Here is an 18,444-nt window from a genome sequence, read left to right on the forward strand (position 1 = left end):
GGCGCTGGGGGCACGTTCCCTGGGCATATATTGGCTCTACCCCTGCGAATGTAATATAATACGGTGTTGTGCCACTTTGATCATTAAGACCTTTTTGTTTTTTGGCTTTATCTCTTCTTTCTCATAATGCTAGCTACAAATTGAACTCAATAGCTAGCCATGAATACAAACACAATGTCAACAGGCCAAACATTTTGCATCAAGAAGATTTGGTTTAGCATGTTCCATTTGATATGAGTAGGAGAAGAAAGCAACTCCGTATTCCTAAAAGAATAACCCTAACCAAGTCAAGATGATACAAACGCACATCCTACAATTTTTGAAGGATCTGGAGTTGCACTGTTTTTCAATTTCCCCTATTCGAGGGTACAAGAACAATTTTTTAATGGGTATCATAAGAAATCTTCCTTTTCACAACATTAGCTCCGAGATAATGTTTTAACAATGACATATTAAGGTAGTACCTGTTCATATAAAGAAGACTATTCAAATTTATGTTTGTAAAATATAAAGATGACAATTAAAAGTAATTTACCCTTTATATATATAAATAAAGAAGGCAATTCAAATTTAAGGTAAGGTTCAAATAAGCCCTTAATATTGTCATATTATTATTATTGGTAAGATTACAAGCACAACGAAACACAGCACAGAGTCGTCCAAATTAAACAAAGAAAGATGTCGTCATCAATTAATTAACATTAAACGTGATTTATAGGAAAACCATGTTGTAATGGCAGAATAGTGATTGGTGAAGTACTGAGTCCAAAGATTTGAGAGAGATTTATATGATGGAGCTAGCTAGGTCGTGGACTATACTGCTTCATGAATGATTTGGAAGGCCTTCATGATGCATGAGTTGAACTTGTGGGGATCTATGTAGTCTTTCTCTGAACTCACAGTAACCCTTAGCTTTCCCATGTAACTCACAATCGTTATACATAGACTCTGCAATGCCATCATCATCAACACCTTGTTAACTTTGCCAAAAATAAATCAATACTGTTAATCCACGCACTAATATTCCATGACAATATATTCTCTTACTCAAAAAATATTCATTACTAGTAGTACAACTCTGTTTTTTATCTGAACTACACTGCAAAGATAGGGAAATGATGGATTAATTTGTGCTAGTAGTCTAGTTTATATACGTACCAGTGGAACTCCACATCCTACGAAGTAAAATCCAGTGATGGGATGATTCGCCAAAGCCATTCCTTCTGCCGGCCCGATCAGATTCGAGATTGCCATACTCGAGTTCTTTAAAGTTTTATGGACATACTTCGCCGTGGCCTAGGACGTACACCAATTATATAAATTTAAAGTACTCATATATATATATATATATATATATATATATATATATATATAGTAAGTACAGAACATGAGAGGCATAATTAATGGTCGTACGTACCTCAGCACCTCTAAGTTTCCTCATCGTCTCAATTAGACTACCAGTGAGATGAACTGCTGACGAGTTTCTTTTTCTTTTGATAACGTGATGTGCTTTGAGGATAAAGTTGAGAGGATTTGAAGAGCAGTCATCATCGGTTAGATTAGGTATTGGCACGTGCAAGAACGCAAATTGGTTTCCCCATGGCATCTCAGTGTCCGGTTTGACCATGTCGCTGACGGACATGTACCCATTGATGCTCCGAGTGTTGAGCACCACAATTGCAGTAGAATGTGTATCGCCCACATCATGGTTTCTTTCTTGCATGTACAGTCTACTCCCGAAGAAGATTATTCCGGTAATAACATCATTTATAGTCTGCCAAAAATGAAATAGAATGTAAGTGCGAATAAAATGTTCATTTTAAAAATAAAAATAAAAATCTTGGCAAAAAAGGCACTGGGACACCCACTTTGTTCCCACGAGTATTTGAAGATTTTACCTTCTATTTTGAAAAGTGAGGAAATATCACTAGGCTAGCACTTAGGGTGAATGGAATGATTGTTAATTTTCATTCTATTTTTTTGTTATAGATATGAAATGATATTGGAATAAAATGATAATAATCATTCTACTATTTTGTTGGACTAATTTAAAATCTATAAAAAAATTAGTTTCAAATTTAATTCTCCAAAATACCTCTCCCAATGACAATTAAATTAAATTGAATTTAAAACCTAAGCGGTGGTGGTGGAAGGCAAAGAAGGTCGCGGTGGTGGTGACGATGGCGGTAGTGTGGTGGTGGAGGTGGTCCCTGGTGTAAGGCGGCAACAATGATGGTGGTGATAGTGACGATGGTAGAGTTGGTGGCAATAAAAGGCAGTGGAAGTGACGGTGGTGAGAGGTAGTCGTGGTTGTGACGGAAGGCAACGGCGGTAGTGGCAGCAGTTTTTTGACTTTGAACACAAGGATTTTGATTGGAAACTTGATTTTTTTGAATTTTTTTACTTTCAAATGGAATGGGCTTGGGATAACACCCCTCCACACGAATCAGGTGAGACTTGGACTTTCACCGACGGGCATATACAAGTCGAACCTCAGATCTAATACTTCATGAGCCACATGCCCTAGTAACCTACCACTAGAGCCAACCCCTTAGGGTTAATTACCACTAACTCGTCTTTTTTATTCCCTACGTAAAAGTGAAAAAAATTATTACCAACTCATGGTATAACTTCTCCATCCTAAAAAGAATGGAGGGATTTTGTTGTGAAAAAAAAAGTGTGTGAATAAGTAGGTGTGTTTATTTTCATATATGAAAAAAAAAAAAAAAAAAAAAAAAAACAAACAAACATTAATTGAAAATCCTTAAATGGTTTTCACTTATATGAATTGGCATATAGCTGTGAATTATTATTATTATTAATTACAATTTCATTTTGTTTCGTGTATTTTTACTATGCTTCATAAGCCACCATTTCAGTCTAATATAAAACGTAGGTAGCAGAACTCAGTCTGTCTTGCCTTTCCTCGCGTAAAGGGCTATTTTTGCATCGGCTCTCTCATTGTTGGGTAATTAAAACCCGAGGCAAAAGCAGGTCTCTGGCGCAAATATAATATAAAAAAATTCACTGACTTTGTTCTGTGTGCCGTAGCATTTACTCCTATATGAAGTCAAATTTGTTGATCTTCTTCTTATTAGACAATATTCAACTCATGTACAATATCATTAAGATAGTCCCACTGCTAAAAATGCAATAAGTAGAAAATTGTTACTTACCACTTTAAGGCTGTCCTTGATCTTTTTGATGTGATCAAGAGAGAATATCATAGTAGTTATAGAAACTGGCAGGAACTCCACTCCCTCACTTGATCGGATTGGCGTCTGGTCATCTTCGAGCCAAGTGCTCTTCAAAAGACTCCATCCAAAATCCAAAGAAGTGTTGATGACCCCGGCAAGAACTCGAGGCACGAACCCAAAAATGGTGTCAAATTTACCTGCTTCAAGTTTGGTAGTGTTGGATTGACGTGAAGGGAATGTCAAGGGAAGAGAAGGATTGTCAGCTCTTTGGAGGCAAGAAAGAAGAGCACCCATTAGAGAATAGCCATCCCCAAGTGCATGGTGAAGCTTAAATATCAAACTCCCAGCTGCGTTGCTTGTTGGGTATGTAACTAAGTGGATTTCCCACAAAGGTCTGCTTTGTGGAAGTTGATCCTTCGCTATATTTGCTAAGTAGTCATTCAGATAGTCATCGTACAACTCTGGGGTCGACAATATTCTCTTTGGAAAAATGGGGACGTGTACATGATCTTCTAACTTCACTTCAACTCTTTTCCATTTCTTCATTCCATTCTTGTCTTCTACCTGCAGCAATCCATTATATATGCATGACAAATACTTACTTACGTTATTTGTACTCCTATGTGTGTGTCAGTGTGTGTATATACTGTATATAATTAAAGAGATGGCCGGAGAGTACCATGATGGAGGAAAAGCGTGGATTGATAGGTAAGAAGACATCCTTGATGAGTGAAGTGGTTGGCAAGTCATCAATTGGGATTTCCGATTCGAGGACAGCGAGAATGGTGACTGATAACGCGGAGCTGTTGAAGTATTGTCCATTAGGACTCACTGGCTCTGATACAGCTGCTTCTGGCTGTAGAAACTCCATCAGATCGAGCTCTTGATCAGCTTCGTCTCTACTACTGACAAGTCATTGTATACAGCTCTTGCACATATGTTAATAAAGTTAGTGACAATTTCCCACGCTTGCCCATTCATTATTTATAAGCAGGAATTATTACATATAAATGGTGGTAACGAATCATATTTACTATTTAATAGAGTCATAGTCTTATTGTTTCAAAAAAATAAAATATGAAAAAAAAAATACTGTTTATCTTCACATATGTATCACATTTAGACACAAAAAAGTGGTACATATGTAAATAAAAGTGGTTCATATATGCCCAAAACAAAAACGGTACCTAATGCACAAAAAATAGTACATACGTGCACAAAAAATGGTACCTCTGTGAGAGTGATTCAGTGAACAGTATTTTTCCATATTCACATTAACATTTTGATCAAATTCATTTTTTAATAATTATGAGACTTCGATTTCAATCAAATAACAAATATAGGTCATTAATAATCCCTTATAGCTATCACAAGGGAAATCCAGTTATCAATACGTATTTCGTCTCCTTCCAAATTAAAAAATAAAGCGTTTGAGTCACCCTAGCTAAAAGGAATATTGTTGAGAGTTCATTGTTAATAAATTAATATATAAATAAATAAAACTATATATCAGAAGTTAAAACTGGTGCAACCCAACGCTCATACATATTTTAACCAATAATTACTAATAAAAGTCAAAAAAAAAAATTTGAAAAGAAAAAGACCGTAAAAAACTAACATTTAATTTCTTACTATCCATATATGTTAAATTTATATAATGTAAATTGAGGAATGGGAGGATGGTCCAACGCTAGTTGGACAACAATGGGGTAAAAAAAGTTAGGTCGTAAATATTATAGAAAATAACTGTCAAGGCCGTGGGCTAAGGACATTTTTTGACCTTTTAAGTTCTGAAGTAAAATAATTTAATTCGATAGATGTGTAATTGTGTTTCGGGTCAAAATGATATCTATATATATAATAATAATAATTTTAATACTCTCACATTTTAAAGTATACAATGATAAATAGTGATAGTCTCACATTTTAAACTAAAAAGTTCGAAGGTTAACTCTCATATGAAGAAGTGACAGGTGGGTGCGAGTTTCCGATGTTTGAAAAAAAAAGAATACCCATCACACCAAAGCCTTGTAAATTGTAATATAGTAAGAGGTATTGGCATCAAATGTAAATAAGAGATTGATTATAATAAATATTTAGAGGTTTCATTATTCTCATTGCCAAAAAGCACTACAAGAAAATATTTCGTAATAAATTAATATATTAGTTACGGGAATAATTTGTAATAAATAAGCGTATTAGTGACGGAAACATTCCGTAATAAATTAATGTATTTGTGACAGAAATAATTCGTAACAAATAAATGTATTAGTAACGGAAATATCTCGTAATAAATTATTGTATTAGTGACGAAAATTATTCATAACAAATAAATGTATTAGTGACGGACATATTTCGTAGTAAATTATTTTATTAGTAACGAAAATAATTCGTAGTAAATAAGCATATTAATAACAAAAAATATTTCGTAGTATATAAATGGTGCCCCCAAATACTTTCGTCACAAATGACATTTTGCTACGAAATTGCTACATTTTGATACGAGTGAAGGTAAAAGCCTCTTCTTTTTGTAGTGAAGATACATTTGCATTAATGAAACATTTGATATGCAGGAATGGAATGAAATGTAAGTAGGAAAGGAATGGAATGGTCATTCTCATTGTATTGTTTGGTTACAAATATAAAACGTGTAAAAATTGGATGATAATAACAATTATTCTATTGTTTTGTTAGATCAATCTAAAATTAGAATGGAATGAATTTCAAATTAAATTCTCTAAAATACATACAAATAAATTAAATTAACAAAATAACATTTTTCAATAATTTTTTTTTTTTTTTTTTTTTGAAAGGAATGACAATATTGGTAACGGTGATAGAAGAAGGCGACGGTGGTGGTGGCGGAAGACAGCAATGATGTTGATAGAAGGCGGTGGTACGTGGTAGTGGTGGAAGGCGTCAGTGATATAAATAGGTGGTGATGGTGAAAGGCAGTGGACGTGGGTGGTGGAAGGCAGTGGCATTGGAGGTGGCAATGATCGATGGTGGAAGATTGTGGTAGTAGAGATGGCGGTAGTGGTGGAGATGGCAGTGGAAGGCAATGGAGGTGGCAGCGGTGTGGTGGTGGTGAAAGGCGACGATGGTGGTAGTGGTGGTGCAAGGTAGTGAAGGTGGCGGTGATGGTGGACGGTAGTGGCAGTAGTGGAAGTCGATGGCAGCGGTGGCGGTGGTGATAAAAGTGGTAGCGGCAATGGAGGCAACAACAGTGTCGTGGTGGTGGGAGGCGGAAGTGGTAGTGATGATGGAAGATGGCAATGGTGGAATATGGTGATGGTAACGGCAGCGATAGTGGGGTGGCGGCAATGACTATGGTGGAAGGTAATGAAGGTGGCGGTACTCTAAAGTAGTAGTGGTGGAAGGCGGTGGCACTGGTGAAAGTCGATGGTAGAGGTGGCAGTGGTGAAAGGCGGCGGTGGTGTGGTTGTTGAAGGCGACAACAATGGTGACAATGGCAATGGAGGTGGCGGTGGTTGTGGTGGAAAGTGTGGTAGTGGTGGTGGAAAATAATGGTGGTGGTAGCGGCGGCGACGGCGACGGCGACGGTGATTTTTGGACTTAGAATATGAGGGTTTTTTGAAATTTTGATTTTTGTTTTAAAAAAAATAATAATTTTGAATGGAATATGATTATTCCATAGATTTAGTTGTAGAATGAATTTTCATTCTCAATTATAATTTTTTTTTTTTTTTTTTTTTTTTTTGTCATTCTCACTTTAAATTGCATAACAAACAAATGATTGATTAAAATTAACATTTCACTCTATTCCTTTATATCAAATGCATCATAATTTGAATAAAATTAATACTTGCAAAAAGGTAGTTTGGATTACTAAAACATACTTAAAATATTGAGTAATCCTAAGAATTTAGTTAATAGTTAGATAAATTAATTTGACGAAAGTGTTTGAAAGCACTTATAGAAATTAAAAAGAAGTTTAGTTCAATATACGAATAAAATTAATCTGTCAGAATTTAGTGGAGTCCGTCAATTGTGACCACGAGCTATTTTTTTGACAGAGAGAGTAATAAGAAATACTTACCTCATAATAAATGTTATGTTTTGAGGGAATCGTGAAATACATTACAAGACGAAAGGAGGAATATTTATAGAATTTAGTTAATAGTCATTATTTCCTTGATGTGTGTTTCATTGTGTGTTCTAATACCAATCAAATATCATTCTCTCATTTTATTGATTCAATTATAAGTCAGTTCCACAACATTAGTAACATGATAAAGATGGAATAATGACCATAATGGGGGGTATTTGTTAGGTATGTGAGTAATTTACATAACAAAAGAACATCATAGACCAGCAGTCGATCTACTGATAAACACCTCCATTGATTTCTACATTAATAACCACCATTTGCCCATTCTTTATTCTCTCTCACTTAATGTAGGCAGATTGTTGACGAATCATATCCATCAGTGGAGAATTAAGTGAGTATATATAGATGCATCTTCGTTTGTAATTGTTGAATCTTCTTGTTCGTAATAGTACATTAGTACACAAACATAAAAAACTTACTAACTATACATACACAAACACACAAACATTGCGTAAAATGTCTCACACTTCTTGCCAAGCAAAATCACACCATCAATTTTTTTAAAAACAAGGACTGTAATTGCTCGGATGGACAAACCAAAGACCCTTCACAGTGCTGACTTGGGTTCGCTTGCGTCCGCTGCTCCATCGGGGGGCGCAGAGGCAGCCACATCAACTATGGATGGATCTAACAAAAAATGTAGTAGAACTTGTACAGAAAAATACTACTCCCTTCTTTCTATAATATTTATCCACTTTGAGAATCTGAAAAAAATTGCGTTTCCATTATGATATGACAGAACAATAATTACTTAAATAACTAGTGTTTGGATTACTTTTGATTGGATATGGCCTTCACCATTACAGCAGCCGGCCGGCCAATTAGTTAATGGTGTATCACTGTGTGTGTGTGTGTGTATATATATATAGTGTATCTTTCTTTTCTTCTGTGTTTTGACAAAGGAAAAAAATATATTCCTTCCGTTCTATTTTTATTATTTATATGTAAGTCATGGTTTACGAAACGAATAATAAAAATAAAACCAGAGAGTATTAACTTAATTTGGGAACGACGAGTATCTTTCTTTTCTCAAGTTCTCGTCATATCACCCCTCCCACGCGCAAAGAATCATAAGCTAAATGATTGGTTTGTGAAATTCCTAGATCTGTTGAGAACCAGTTCCAATTAATTTGCAGTGGTACCATCCATACCCGCCAAAATATATTATTAAAAAGTACAGTAGATGAACAGAAAACAGATCTGAAATATCATTAAAGCCTTAGCTGACGTGGCTGTTTGACTGCCACTCAATGGATCAGGGAACCCATGTTAGTAATAGAGGCCGATCCTTGTTTAATTTGGCACAGCAACCTATGATGGCCATTTGCCGACAAAACCATAATAGTACACTGATAATTTCTCTTTCACCCTCACTTCGGTAGTCGTAATCGTTGCTGCAGCTTTTTAATATCGGTGGTTGGTTGCTGATAAAAATAATTGAATGGCATTCATTATTTGGGCCTTCTTATTAGACCAACCCCAGCGCATCAGCAATGTGTACAGTATCTGAGCAAGTGTTGAATGGATTCAATACTTTTACTATGCACATTACACACGTGTAGGCCCTCTTTCACATTCTATACCCAATCCTTAAGATGTGTAGAATCAGGTAGCCATTGTACACCTGAAATGGTGGCCTTGTGTGTACTCTTAATATTATAAAATAAATTGATTGTGTATTAGTAATATGTGGGTAAATTTTAAAATAATAAAGCCTAAAATATAAAAAATGTGTGCACAACAAGAGAAATAAATCTTCAAAAAATATGTAAAACTGTGTTACCACAATTACTGACATGGCACCACACTTTGCGTGAGCCAATAGAAGTGGAATGAAAATGCTGAGATGCTTTTAACATTGTCACATCAACATACTAAGTTTTCTAACTTTTCTTTCAATGCCATTGATTCTACACCCCCCCCCCCCCCCCCCCCAATCTTTGAGCATACGTCGTAATCGTTACTGTAAGCAATGATTGTACATTTGTGTTTGAACATTATTAACACCACGGTCTTTTATGTTGTCATCGCAAAAGATTTAGCTCTTATTTGTGACGAATACAATTTCAAACTAATACAGCATCATAAAATTAGTGTGAATATATATATCTATGGAATTCAATTTTTGTAGCAACAAAATCATTTTCTGCGCAAAACCCATTCAGTATAATATGACCTATAGCTTTTAATATCTTGAATACACCAAATACGACCGAGTCTTTTAATAATTCACAATTACCAAATGCATATTTTATCATCAAAATTACTATATTTCTTAGTACTTTATTGTATTTTATTTTAATTAATAAATACAGTATAATTTTATGTCCACAACATATGAGGTTATTTAGGTTAGTTTAAGTAAATCGAGTACATAAATATTTTAAACACCATATTCTAAGCTTCTAAGAGAATTCAAAGGGTTATAACTTGTACAAAATTCTAGAAAAAAATTTCAGCAACTAAAAGACGTTTGGGAATTTAAAGAGAAGAATTACATATTCTAATTTGAGAAGAAACCCATAAGGAAAGTTCCTTAGTTGTCTTAGTAAATAACCCATAACATTTGACTCGGATATTGGAATTAGGAATACTCGGCCTCTATGGAAAGAAGACTTAAAACCCGTCATTCTTGTATTTCATAGAAATTTCGTAAAAAGCACTCCAAACAAGCTCCCAAACAATGGCATGATAAGCATATTATTATCAAATTGTTCCTTAATTAATGAAACAGATAAATGTATATATTGTAAACTCGTATTTGATGAACTGTTCTAGTCTTCTAGACTTGATATTGCATATGCAGTTTGTAGATTAACATTTTCCGAACACTGCTTTTCCATTTCCAGTCACCGTACATTAACATTTTTCTTAATGGGTATAATAATAAGTCTTCCTTTTCATAGCTCTAGATTGTACATAATATTTTAACTAGAGCGTATTTAAGGCGGTACCTGTTGATGCTTCAGATAGGAAGATTTCCTATTATCAACTTCGGCTCATTAACCAGCATCTACAAAGTGGGTGATGGAGCTTTTCTCTTCCTTTTCGGCTAAACTAGCTTGCGAACAGTTGTACAAAGAAAATCCCTTTCTGTGGAAGGATCAATTAGACCATAAGCTGAATGTGTCAATCATAATTATAGCAACATCTCATTGGATTTACACAAGGCTATAGTTCCAACAACGATTCAATAGTTCTAAACCCATGATTTTCTGGAAGAGGTTGGTTTCCTGGCCGGATGGAGATTATCACTTGCAAACCTGGAACATTCAGAAATATCAATTTAACATTATAGCAATTTTTTGTTCACACACAAGAAAATCACAGAAAACCATAAAGTTGATGTGCGTTTGCAACAGGTCAATTACGATTGGGTAAACATCAGCCCTAACCAACCCTTCAAGTTGCTTTTAAAATTATGTCAAAAGTCAAAACAAATTGAAATTGATGGCTACTGAACGACTATAGTTGAACCGGCGTGTGTATGAAATATCCATATATATGCATTACGTATGAAGAGAACAGCATAGTTAAGTAACAAAAACACTTAAGTGTAACTATTGGAGCTTTTGCGATGTTATTATCTTAGTGTGAGATTTATTTTCAGCTACCGCTTCGAAAAAAAATTAAGTATAACTAAGATATTTAAAAAATAAATGAGAGAGAGAGAGAGATGTTTTAAAATGTTCCCTCCGCACTCAAAAGGAATAAAATTGAAAAATAAAAATTAGAAGCATCTTAGTTCAGCGCCAACCAGCCAAATACAAAACCAGTTAAGACCAGAGAATTGTGAGGTTTGGGTTAGACTTCTCAACTTTATAACCAACCCAAGATATACATAAGAGAGATGCAAAACACACAATCTAGTAATGACAGTATTTATGGAACGAGGTAATTTAAAGGGAGGATCCCAATTTCAGGAATAAAAGTCAGCTCTAAAAAGTACTGCAAAATGTAAAGAAATATAATACAAAAACAGATGTTAAGAAGCCATGTCAGCAGCACTTCACCTGCAGCCCTTGCAGCCACAGCTTCGTGAAAGGCATGGGTCACAAATAACAAATCCGCTGGCCTATCAACTCCCACTGTTCGCAAAATCTCGACATAGCTACATGATTCAATTTTTCTTCTGCAAATTAAATTTAAATGACAGTTGCAGCAATCATGCAAGGATAAAACCAGAAAGCGGGAGAGCATGAGGAGAATTTACCCTACTGTAGTATCAAAAAATCCACAAAAGTACTTTCTCAAGTCTCCAAAATTTGAATTGCCAAAGAGAAGCTGTTGTGCTTCTCTACTACCACTAGAATATATGTAAACCTGAACAAAAGAAAAACGATAACATTAACTGACCCTAAGAAAATACTATTTTCTTAAAAAATTATAATAATAATAAAATAAAATTTATTGTATGCCATCCAGTTGTAATATTACAGGAGGTACCTAATTTTTACCTTCATTCAAAATCAACAGGTAAATCAGCAAAAACGTTACTCAAATTTGTTTTATCAAACAAAAAATAAATTTCAAGGACACCTGTATTATAAATCAGTGTAGCCAAAGCACCTGTTTTGGATCACACATGCAACGGCAGCAATAATGATAGTGGCAATGCAGAAACCTACAGCTTAAGCAAGAGGAGGGGCTGTGACAATGCATAGGAAGTAACATAAATTTAACTATACTATTAGGAATTAAAATTTATGTTTTTTTATTTTTACTTCTAAACAATGTTATATTATTTTATTTAATAAATTAGAAATCTGAAATATATGAAAGGAACTCAAGAATTTAGTTATATTGGTGATGAGCAATTCTGTTCTTGATAGGATTATTGGATTCCAAAAATGGATGCAAATCACAAATCTCCTTCAAGAAATACCAATATATTCAGAGGCAGGAATGTCATGTCACTTAACCTCCCACATTAAACTTTACAGAGTTCGTTACTTGAGTAGGGTCGTTACCCAGTGCGGTCTTTAATCAAGAGAGCTGACTCTACTTGAGAAATAGGTTGATTACGCAACCAGACATGGGCAGAAGAGATTAACTCAAAAACCTCTAATGATGTCAGTAATACTGTCAAAACATATAATTTGCAGTATACAACTGTCAGCTAAGAAGCACGAAATCTCCTCTAGGGTATGCCATGGAGGCGTCTAGCACGTGAATACTTGTCCAACACAGCTAGGAGTAACATAAAGTTTGAATTTTTCTTTTCCTGGTTGGACACTGTTGTAAATCATAAAACGGAAGCAAAGATATAAATAAAACAAGTAGAACACACAGATATTACGTGATTCAGCCACTAGGGCTTACATCCACGGCACAAAGAGCCCAAAGGGCTACATCACTTTTATAATACTCTCTCAATTCATATACAATACAGCGGTGGAGGCTCCTTTATATAGGAGAAGAAATTATGAGAATGGAAAGAGATAGAAAATAGAAAACAAGGAGGACTTTTCTCCACTGATTCCTCGATAACATCAAATCTTCAATAATAGGAAACAACATCAATTACTGAAAGATTTTCCTCCACTGATTTCTCCATTAAATCTTCAATACTCCCCCTCAAGTTGGAGCATTAATGCCCAACTTGCCATTGAGATGACGAGCAGCAAGTGTGAATGATGAAGAGAGAAAACGAAGAACAATGCTATCGAACATACCGACAACCCAAACAAGTCAACAAAAAACTGCCGAAGACATGGCAAAGGCGAAGACAATGCTATCGAACACACTGACAACCTTAAACAAGTCAATAAAAATTGCCGAAGACATGGCAAAGGCGAAGACAATGCTACCGAATACACCGGCAGCCCAAACAACTCAATAAAAACTGTCGGAGACACAACAAATGCAAAAAACATTACCGCCGAACAAACCGGCAGTCGTCACAAGTCACAAATAGCACCGAGAAACCCTTAGCAACATTTCAGATGCTGAGGGAATACCCCAAAATAGGGGTTCGAACTTAGGAAGATAATTTAGGCCATAATACCATGTTGTAAAGCATAAAACGGAAGCGAAGAAATAAATAAAACAAGTAGAACACACAGATATTGCATAATTCCTCCATTAAATCTTCAATAGACACAACAGGGACATATTAAGGACAGAACACAATAGGGTAGTTTTCTAGTTATTTCTTTAAAAAGAAAGTTAGTGGAAAACAAAAATAACATTCATACATTTCTAAACTCCAAATTAATGACAGTGTTCATGATAATGTGGAAAAAGAAGAAAAAGTAATTTTTTTTTTTGCATATATAATAATTAAATTAGTATATGTCTTATCCATGTCCATGTCCTATATTTTTTAGATTTACGTATCACCGTGTCGGTATCTTGTCATACCCATAGCCCTGTCCGTATCCGTGCTTCATAGCCTGTGTCCGTATCCATGCACTAAAGAAGATTCAGTTTCACAGATTTCAGAAAGCACTAAACAAAGAGGATTTCAGAGTTTGAATGTTCGAAACATCTAAAAATGTTGTCTGTGTCATTTTGAGTTGAGAGTTTTTCTACTATCCAAACCATATTTAGATGTTTGAAATGGCACTAAGCTACTAGGCACATCTGCAGATTAATTTTGACCTTCCATGTAAAGCCAAATACAGAGATTCTTTTCTGCCCCCAATAAACATGAGCATCTTCATTTATTTGTCTTATTTTTAGAACCTACAACACATTTTCCCCTTTTCTAAATTCTTTTGTAAAATGTTTCCATTCTAACCTTTTTAACCAAAGGAGCCATAGTCTAACATCTTCTGACAAGTCAGTCCAAGAAGACCATTACCAAGTACTAGTCCCATATATGTATGGTGCTTGGAAGGAAAGACTAAAGACAAATCAAAACTCTTGCATTATTTTGGCACAAAGTGGTGCTTTCATACTCAAACTGGTATCCTCACGCTTAGTAGCTTGAGCTTTTAGCACCAAGCAACCCTCTAAATGCTAAAAAATGTGGGTGGCAGGGTTCAAACCTGCAAAAACAGATCCCACATGATTTCTAGTCTTGCCCAATAAGTAGGTACTAAAGTTGAAAACTAATAGAAACACCCATAAAAGCAAACACAAATCTATTTAGCTATCTGACACCCTGCACAGTATAGGTACATGTGTTTGTATATTTGCACGCAAAATCATGCTTCAGTTTAAGGAAAAATATTGTTATTCTCCTTTCTAGTATTTGTGGTAATCAAGTTTGTTCAAAGAAGAAGAAGAAAAAAGGTAAATATATAAACCTTAATGCCCGAGGCTTGCCACCTCTCAAGAGCTTCTGGTACATCATTAAATAGTACTCCCATCAACTCATTACTTTGATATCCAGTCCTCCATATATGGCCCTGAGACATAAATTGTAGCAATAGTATAATCTTGCTTCAACAAATGCCCAAGATTACATTCATATTATCTTACTTGCAGTTGTTTAAGGGCAGTAACTTTTCTGTCAGCCCTTGTCATCGCTTCCACATTAGCAGCCAAAGAAGCAATGACCAGCTCTTTTCCCATGCAATCAGGATGGAAAGGCACGGCACCAGCAACACCTTGTTCCAAATCACTTTGAATCTGCCAGAATTGAGAAGTGAACAAAATATTCATGTTTTATATTCTAGACCAGCATGCAAATAATAATTGATCAGGACAATAGCAATAATGATGATAATGATGACAACCACAACGACAACGATGATGTAACAGCAATAATAATAATAATATAGGGTCTCATAAAAGTTGGACATTTATTTTGGGACGAAGGGAGTAAATAAATTAAAGGGCCGCATTTCATTTCTTATCTATTAATGATTCTCTTTTTTTATCTAATTCACTAACTTTGAAATTGTTAAAGATTATCTATTAAATTGCAAGCAGAGCGCAAGGAAAGGAGACTAGTGCAGATCATAGTTGCGAGGGAAATGGGACTCTAGGACCATGTCCTGCTCTAAAAAATAATTAATCCAAACTGATGTGCTTCACAGTTTCTCTCAATCCTTTTATATTTATCAAATTCAAAGTTCTAGAACAGCGAAACCAAATTGAACTAAATATAAACATGATCAAAATATATATATACATAAACATGATCAAAAAAATTCAATTAATACGTTAGACTTCCAATAAATCATCCTCTGGGATTGCTAACGCTTTGGTCAAGTTACCGCACATTAACAGTGTTTTTGTCTAACAAGTCCGAAACACTTCTTTTTTCTTTTCTTTTTTCTTTTTTGGATAAGTGAAAAGTCTGAAACACTTTCATAAACCATTTACAAATCTAATTTTTGGAGTAACTAGGGAATGCAAGTAATTAGATTTTAATGTGGGCCAACACAAGCCCAAGCCAAAACAACGGTGGGCTGGGGCAGCAATTTATAAGCTTGTATTGGAATTGGACTAGATAAACTCAACCTGACCTCAACTTTTGAGGCTTGGGCCAATCTCTAGGCAATATGAACTAGATCCATATGCCTATCCAATCATAAATAAATTCCTTATTTTTCTTTCTCCTCTCTGGGAGACCCAAGCATTAAATGAGCTTATGAATTTTAACTCAGGCTGGGCTCGGGAGGTAGGATAGGTTAGATTGGCCATATGTAGAGGCCGGTATAGCTTGTTTTGAGCCTGAGTTGACCTCCAACTAACTCAATTCACCCAAGCTGCAGCAGCCAGAACTGCACCCAAAGGACCCACTAACCTTTAAACAAAAATAACGACAAGGGAGCTAGATGTCAAGCTACTATTTTGTGAAAAAGCTATTTATGGCACCTAAAAATAAAATTTAAAAAAAAAAAAGAAGAAGGTATCAGTTAATTTCCAAGATATTATGACAAGAACTGGCTGTAAGTTCTCAATTTTGTAGGACAGCTTTAAGATCTTTGAAATAATGTTTCCTACAATTGATCTTACAGTAGGATAAGAGAAGAAATATAAAAAGAAGAAAAATGAGAGAATTGTGTAAAGACTTGAATGAGATTAAATCACTCATTCACAACTCTAATATTTATAGATAAAAAGAGCACATGCTCATATTACAAGAAAAAAAACTAAATCAAATCTAAATCAAATCACAACATATTATGTAGCATATTCTATGGCATATTCTATAGCATAATCAAATCTCTACTAATACGGTAAGTCATTCCATAAATCATGGCTATCATATCTGCTAACACTCCCCCTCAAGTTGGTGCGTGAATATCTGAAACCCCCAACTTGGATAACGCATTCTCAAACACAATCTTGATAATGCCCTTTGTAAGAATGTCTGCAAGCTGCTGAGAGCTTGTGACAAATGGAGTGCAAATCTAACTAGTGATGATTTTTTCTCCGATGAAGTGCCAATCAACAAATCAAAAATGTCTCCTCAGACAATAAACAATTAACAATGTCTCCTAAGATCATAAACAACCAACAATGTCTCCTCAGACCGTAAATAACCAACAATGTCTCCTCAGACCATTTCCCTTCGTACACATGTTTAAAATCTGTAGATGGAAGAATCAACAATGTCTCCTCATATCATTCCCGTTCATACATATATTTAAACAAAGTAGATGAGAGAATCAACAATGTCTCCTCAGACCATAAAAAGAAACAACTATATCTCCTCAGACCATTTATAAATGGGTGGTGCCAAACTCGCAACACCCTTATTGAGGTCGGACCACCCTGCTTACCCGACACCTACCAGATAGGCGATGTCACCTTAGACCATTCCCAAATGGGTGGTGCCAAACTCGCAATGCCCTCATTACAATCGGACCATCCTGGCTCTGATACCAAGAAGAAATATAAAAAGAAGAAAAATGAGAGAATTGTGTAAAGACTTGAATGAGATTAAATCACTCATTCACAACTTTATTATTTATAGATAAAAAGAACACATGCTCATATTACAAGAAATGAAACTAAATCAAATCACAACATATTCTGTAGCATATTCTATGGCATATTCTATAACATTATCAAATCTCTGCTAATACGGTAAGTCATTCCATAAATCGTGGCTATCATATCTGCTAACAATAAGGTTATAAAATTTGTAGGTTTTCTAAAGATTGAAGGAAGGTTGAAGGCTTTAAAGGTGGAAAAGGATTGGAATTGGCTTGGTTTGAAAGTGATAAATTGTTGGAGTTAGTATTTAATTATGGCATTGGTTGTCAACCAAATAGCAAAGGGTTAGGTTGAATAGGGCTTGATACGGGGTGTCAAAAAGCTGCAAATAATACCCAGCAAAAAGTAATTGAACAGAGAAGACAACACTAATAAAAAGAATAATCTAAAGATCTCACCTAATTCCTTTGAAATCACCCCCTAAGATTGCACATTATCAAACAATCAAAATTTTCATACCTGTAATTCCTCATTGAATAAATAACTTAAATTTGATATTCATAGGTTTCTATAGTACTCTTGATTATACTAAGACACAAATTAGGAAATTTAAAATTTTAATTACTAAAGATTAGTCTAGGCCTACCAAAGATCTCAGATAAAATCCAGCAACATAACCAATGCAAGACTAAAAATATATATATATATATTACTGGACATGTCTAGCAATAATTTAAACCTGAAAAAAAATTCATTGAAGGCAGAAATTATTCTTCAAACGATGGAGATACTTGTCTGGCAAAACAGCAAAAGAAGATTAATTTGGGGTGTCAAATGTTTTTACAACATGACTATATTCCAGTGAACTTCCAAAGGTTCAAACGATGGAGATACTTGTCTGGCAAAACAGCAAAAGAAGATTAATTTGGGGTGTCAAATGTTTTTACAACATGACTATATTCCAGTGAACTTCCAAAGGGTGCCTTCTACCACCCATAGTTGAGAGAGGAAGACAAAAATAAATAAATAAATAAAAAGGTTGAGAAAGGGGAAGAGAGAAAGAGTGATGCAGGAAAGTTTTAGGAACCATGGAGAAATGTTGCCTACAGATGATCGTATAGTAGGCTAAGGTTATGAAAAACTTGTAGGTTTGGGTTTTGAAGTTAGAACAGTAGCTGAAACACAAAAAGGCCACCAATAAATATTGCAACATGTTTGTTTCACCAGTACCATGATGTTGATGGCTCTGAATGAGAGCACAAATATTATTTTATA

At 34.9% G+C, this 18,444-nt stretch overlaps 2 protein-coding genes across 9 annotated transcripts in view; both read right to left on the reverse strand.

Moving 5' to 3' along the window:
- Positions 1–569: 569 nt before the first annotated feature.
- Positions 570–4,156, reverse strand: LOC132308901 (wax ester synthase/diacylglycerol acyltransferase 11-like). Its single transcript, XM_059807183.1, has 5 exons — positions 3,877–4,156; positions 3,177–3,761; positions 1,418–1,774; positions 1,159–1,296; positions 570–948 (listed from the first exon to the last, which is right to left on the reverse strand). Exons 1-5 carry the CDS (start codon positions 4,066–4,068, stop codon positions 814–816), a joined length of 1,407 nt encoding a protein of 468 aa, XP_059663166.1. The 5' UTR covers positions 4,069–4,156; the 3' UTR covers positions 570–813.
- A 5,828-nt stretch (positions 4,157–9,984) lies between these two features.
- LOC132308902 (probable bifunctional methylthioribulose-1-phosphate dehydratase/enolase-phosphatase E1 2) overlaps positions 9,985–18,444 on the reverse strand; it is a 33,423-nt gene continuing 24,963 nt past the window's right edge. For 2 of the 8 annotated variants that reach the window (XM_059807189.1, XM_059807188.1), the window contains exons 10-14: positions 14,758–14,907; positions 14,583–14,684; positions 11,543–11,652; positions 11,343–11,461; positions 9,987–10,592 (exon numbers count right to left, since the gene is read on the reverse strand). In XM_059807189.1, the coding sequence (XP_059663172.1) occupies positions 10,501–10,592; positions 11,343–11,461; positions 11,543–11,652; positions 14,583–14,684; positions 14,758–14,907 (573 nt within the window). In that variant the 3' untranslated portion in view covers positions 9,987–10,500. Of the gene's footprint in view, positions 10,593–11,342; positions 11,462–11,542; positions 11,653–14,071; positions 14,322–14,582; positions 14,685–14,757; positions 14,908–18,444 lie in introns of those variants that run through there. The other 6 variants (XM_059807192.1, XM_059807191.1, XM_059807187.1 and 3 more) reach the window with 5 other exon arrangements.

Source organism: Cornus florida, unplaced genomic scaffold (genome assembly GCF_030987335.1).
Source record: "Cornus florida cultivar Cherokee Brave unplaced genomic scaffold, ASM3098733v1 CherokeeBrave_3.0.0_Hap2_Chr05, whole genome shotgun sequence".
NCBI lineage: Eukaryota > Viridiplantae > Streptophyta > Magnoliopsida > Cornales > Cornaceae > Cornus > Cornus florida.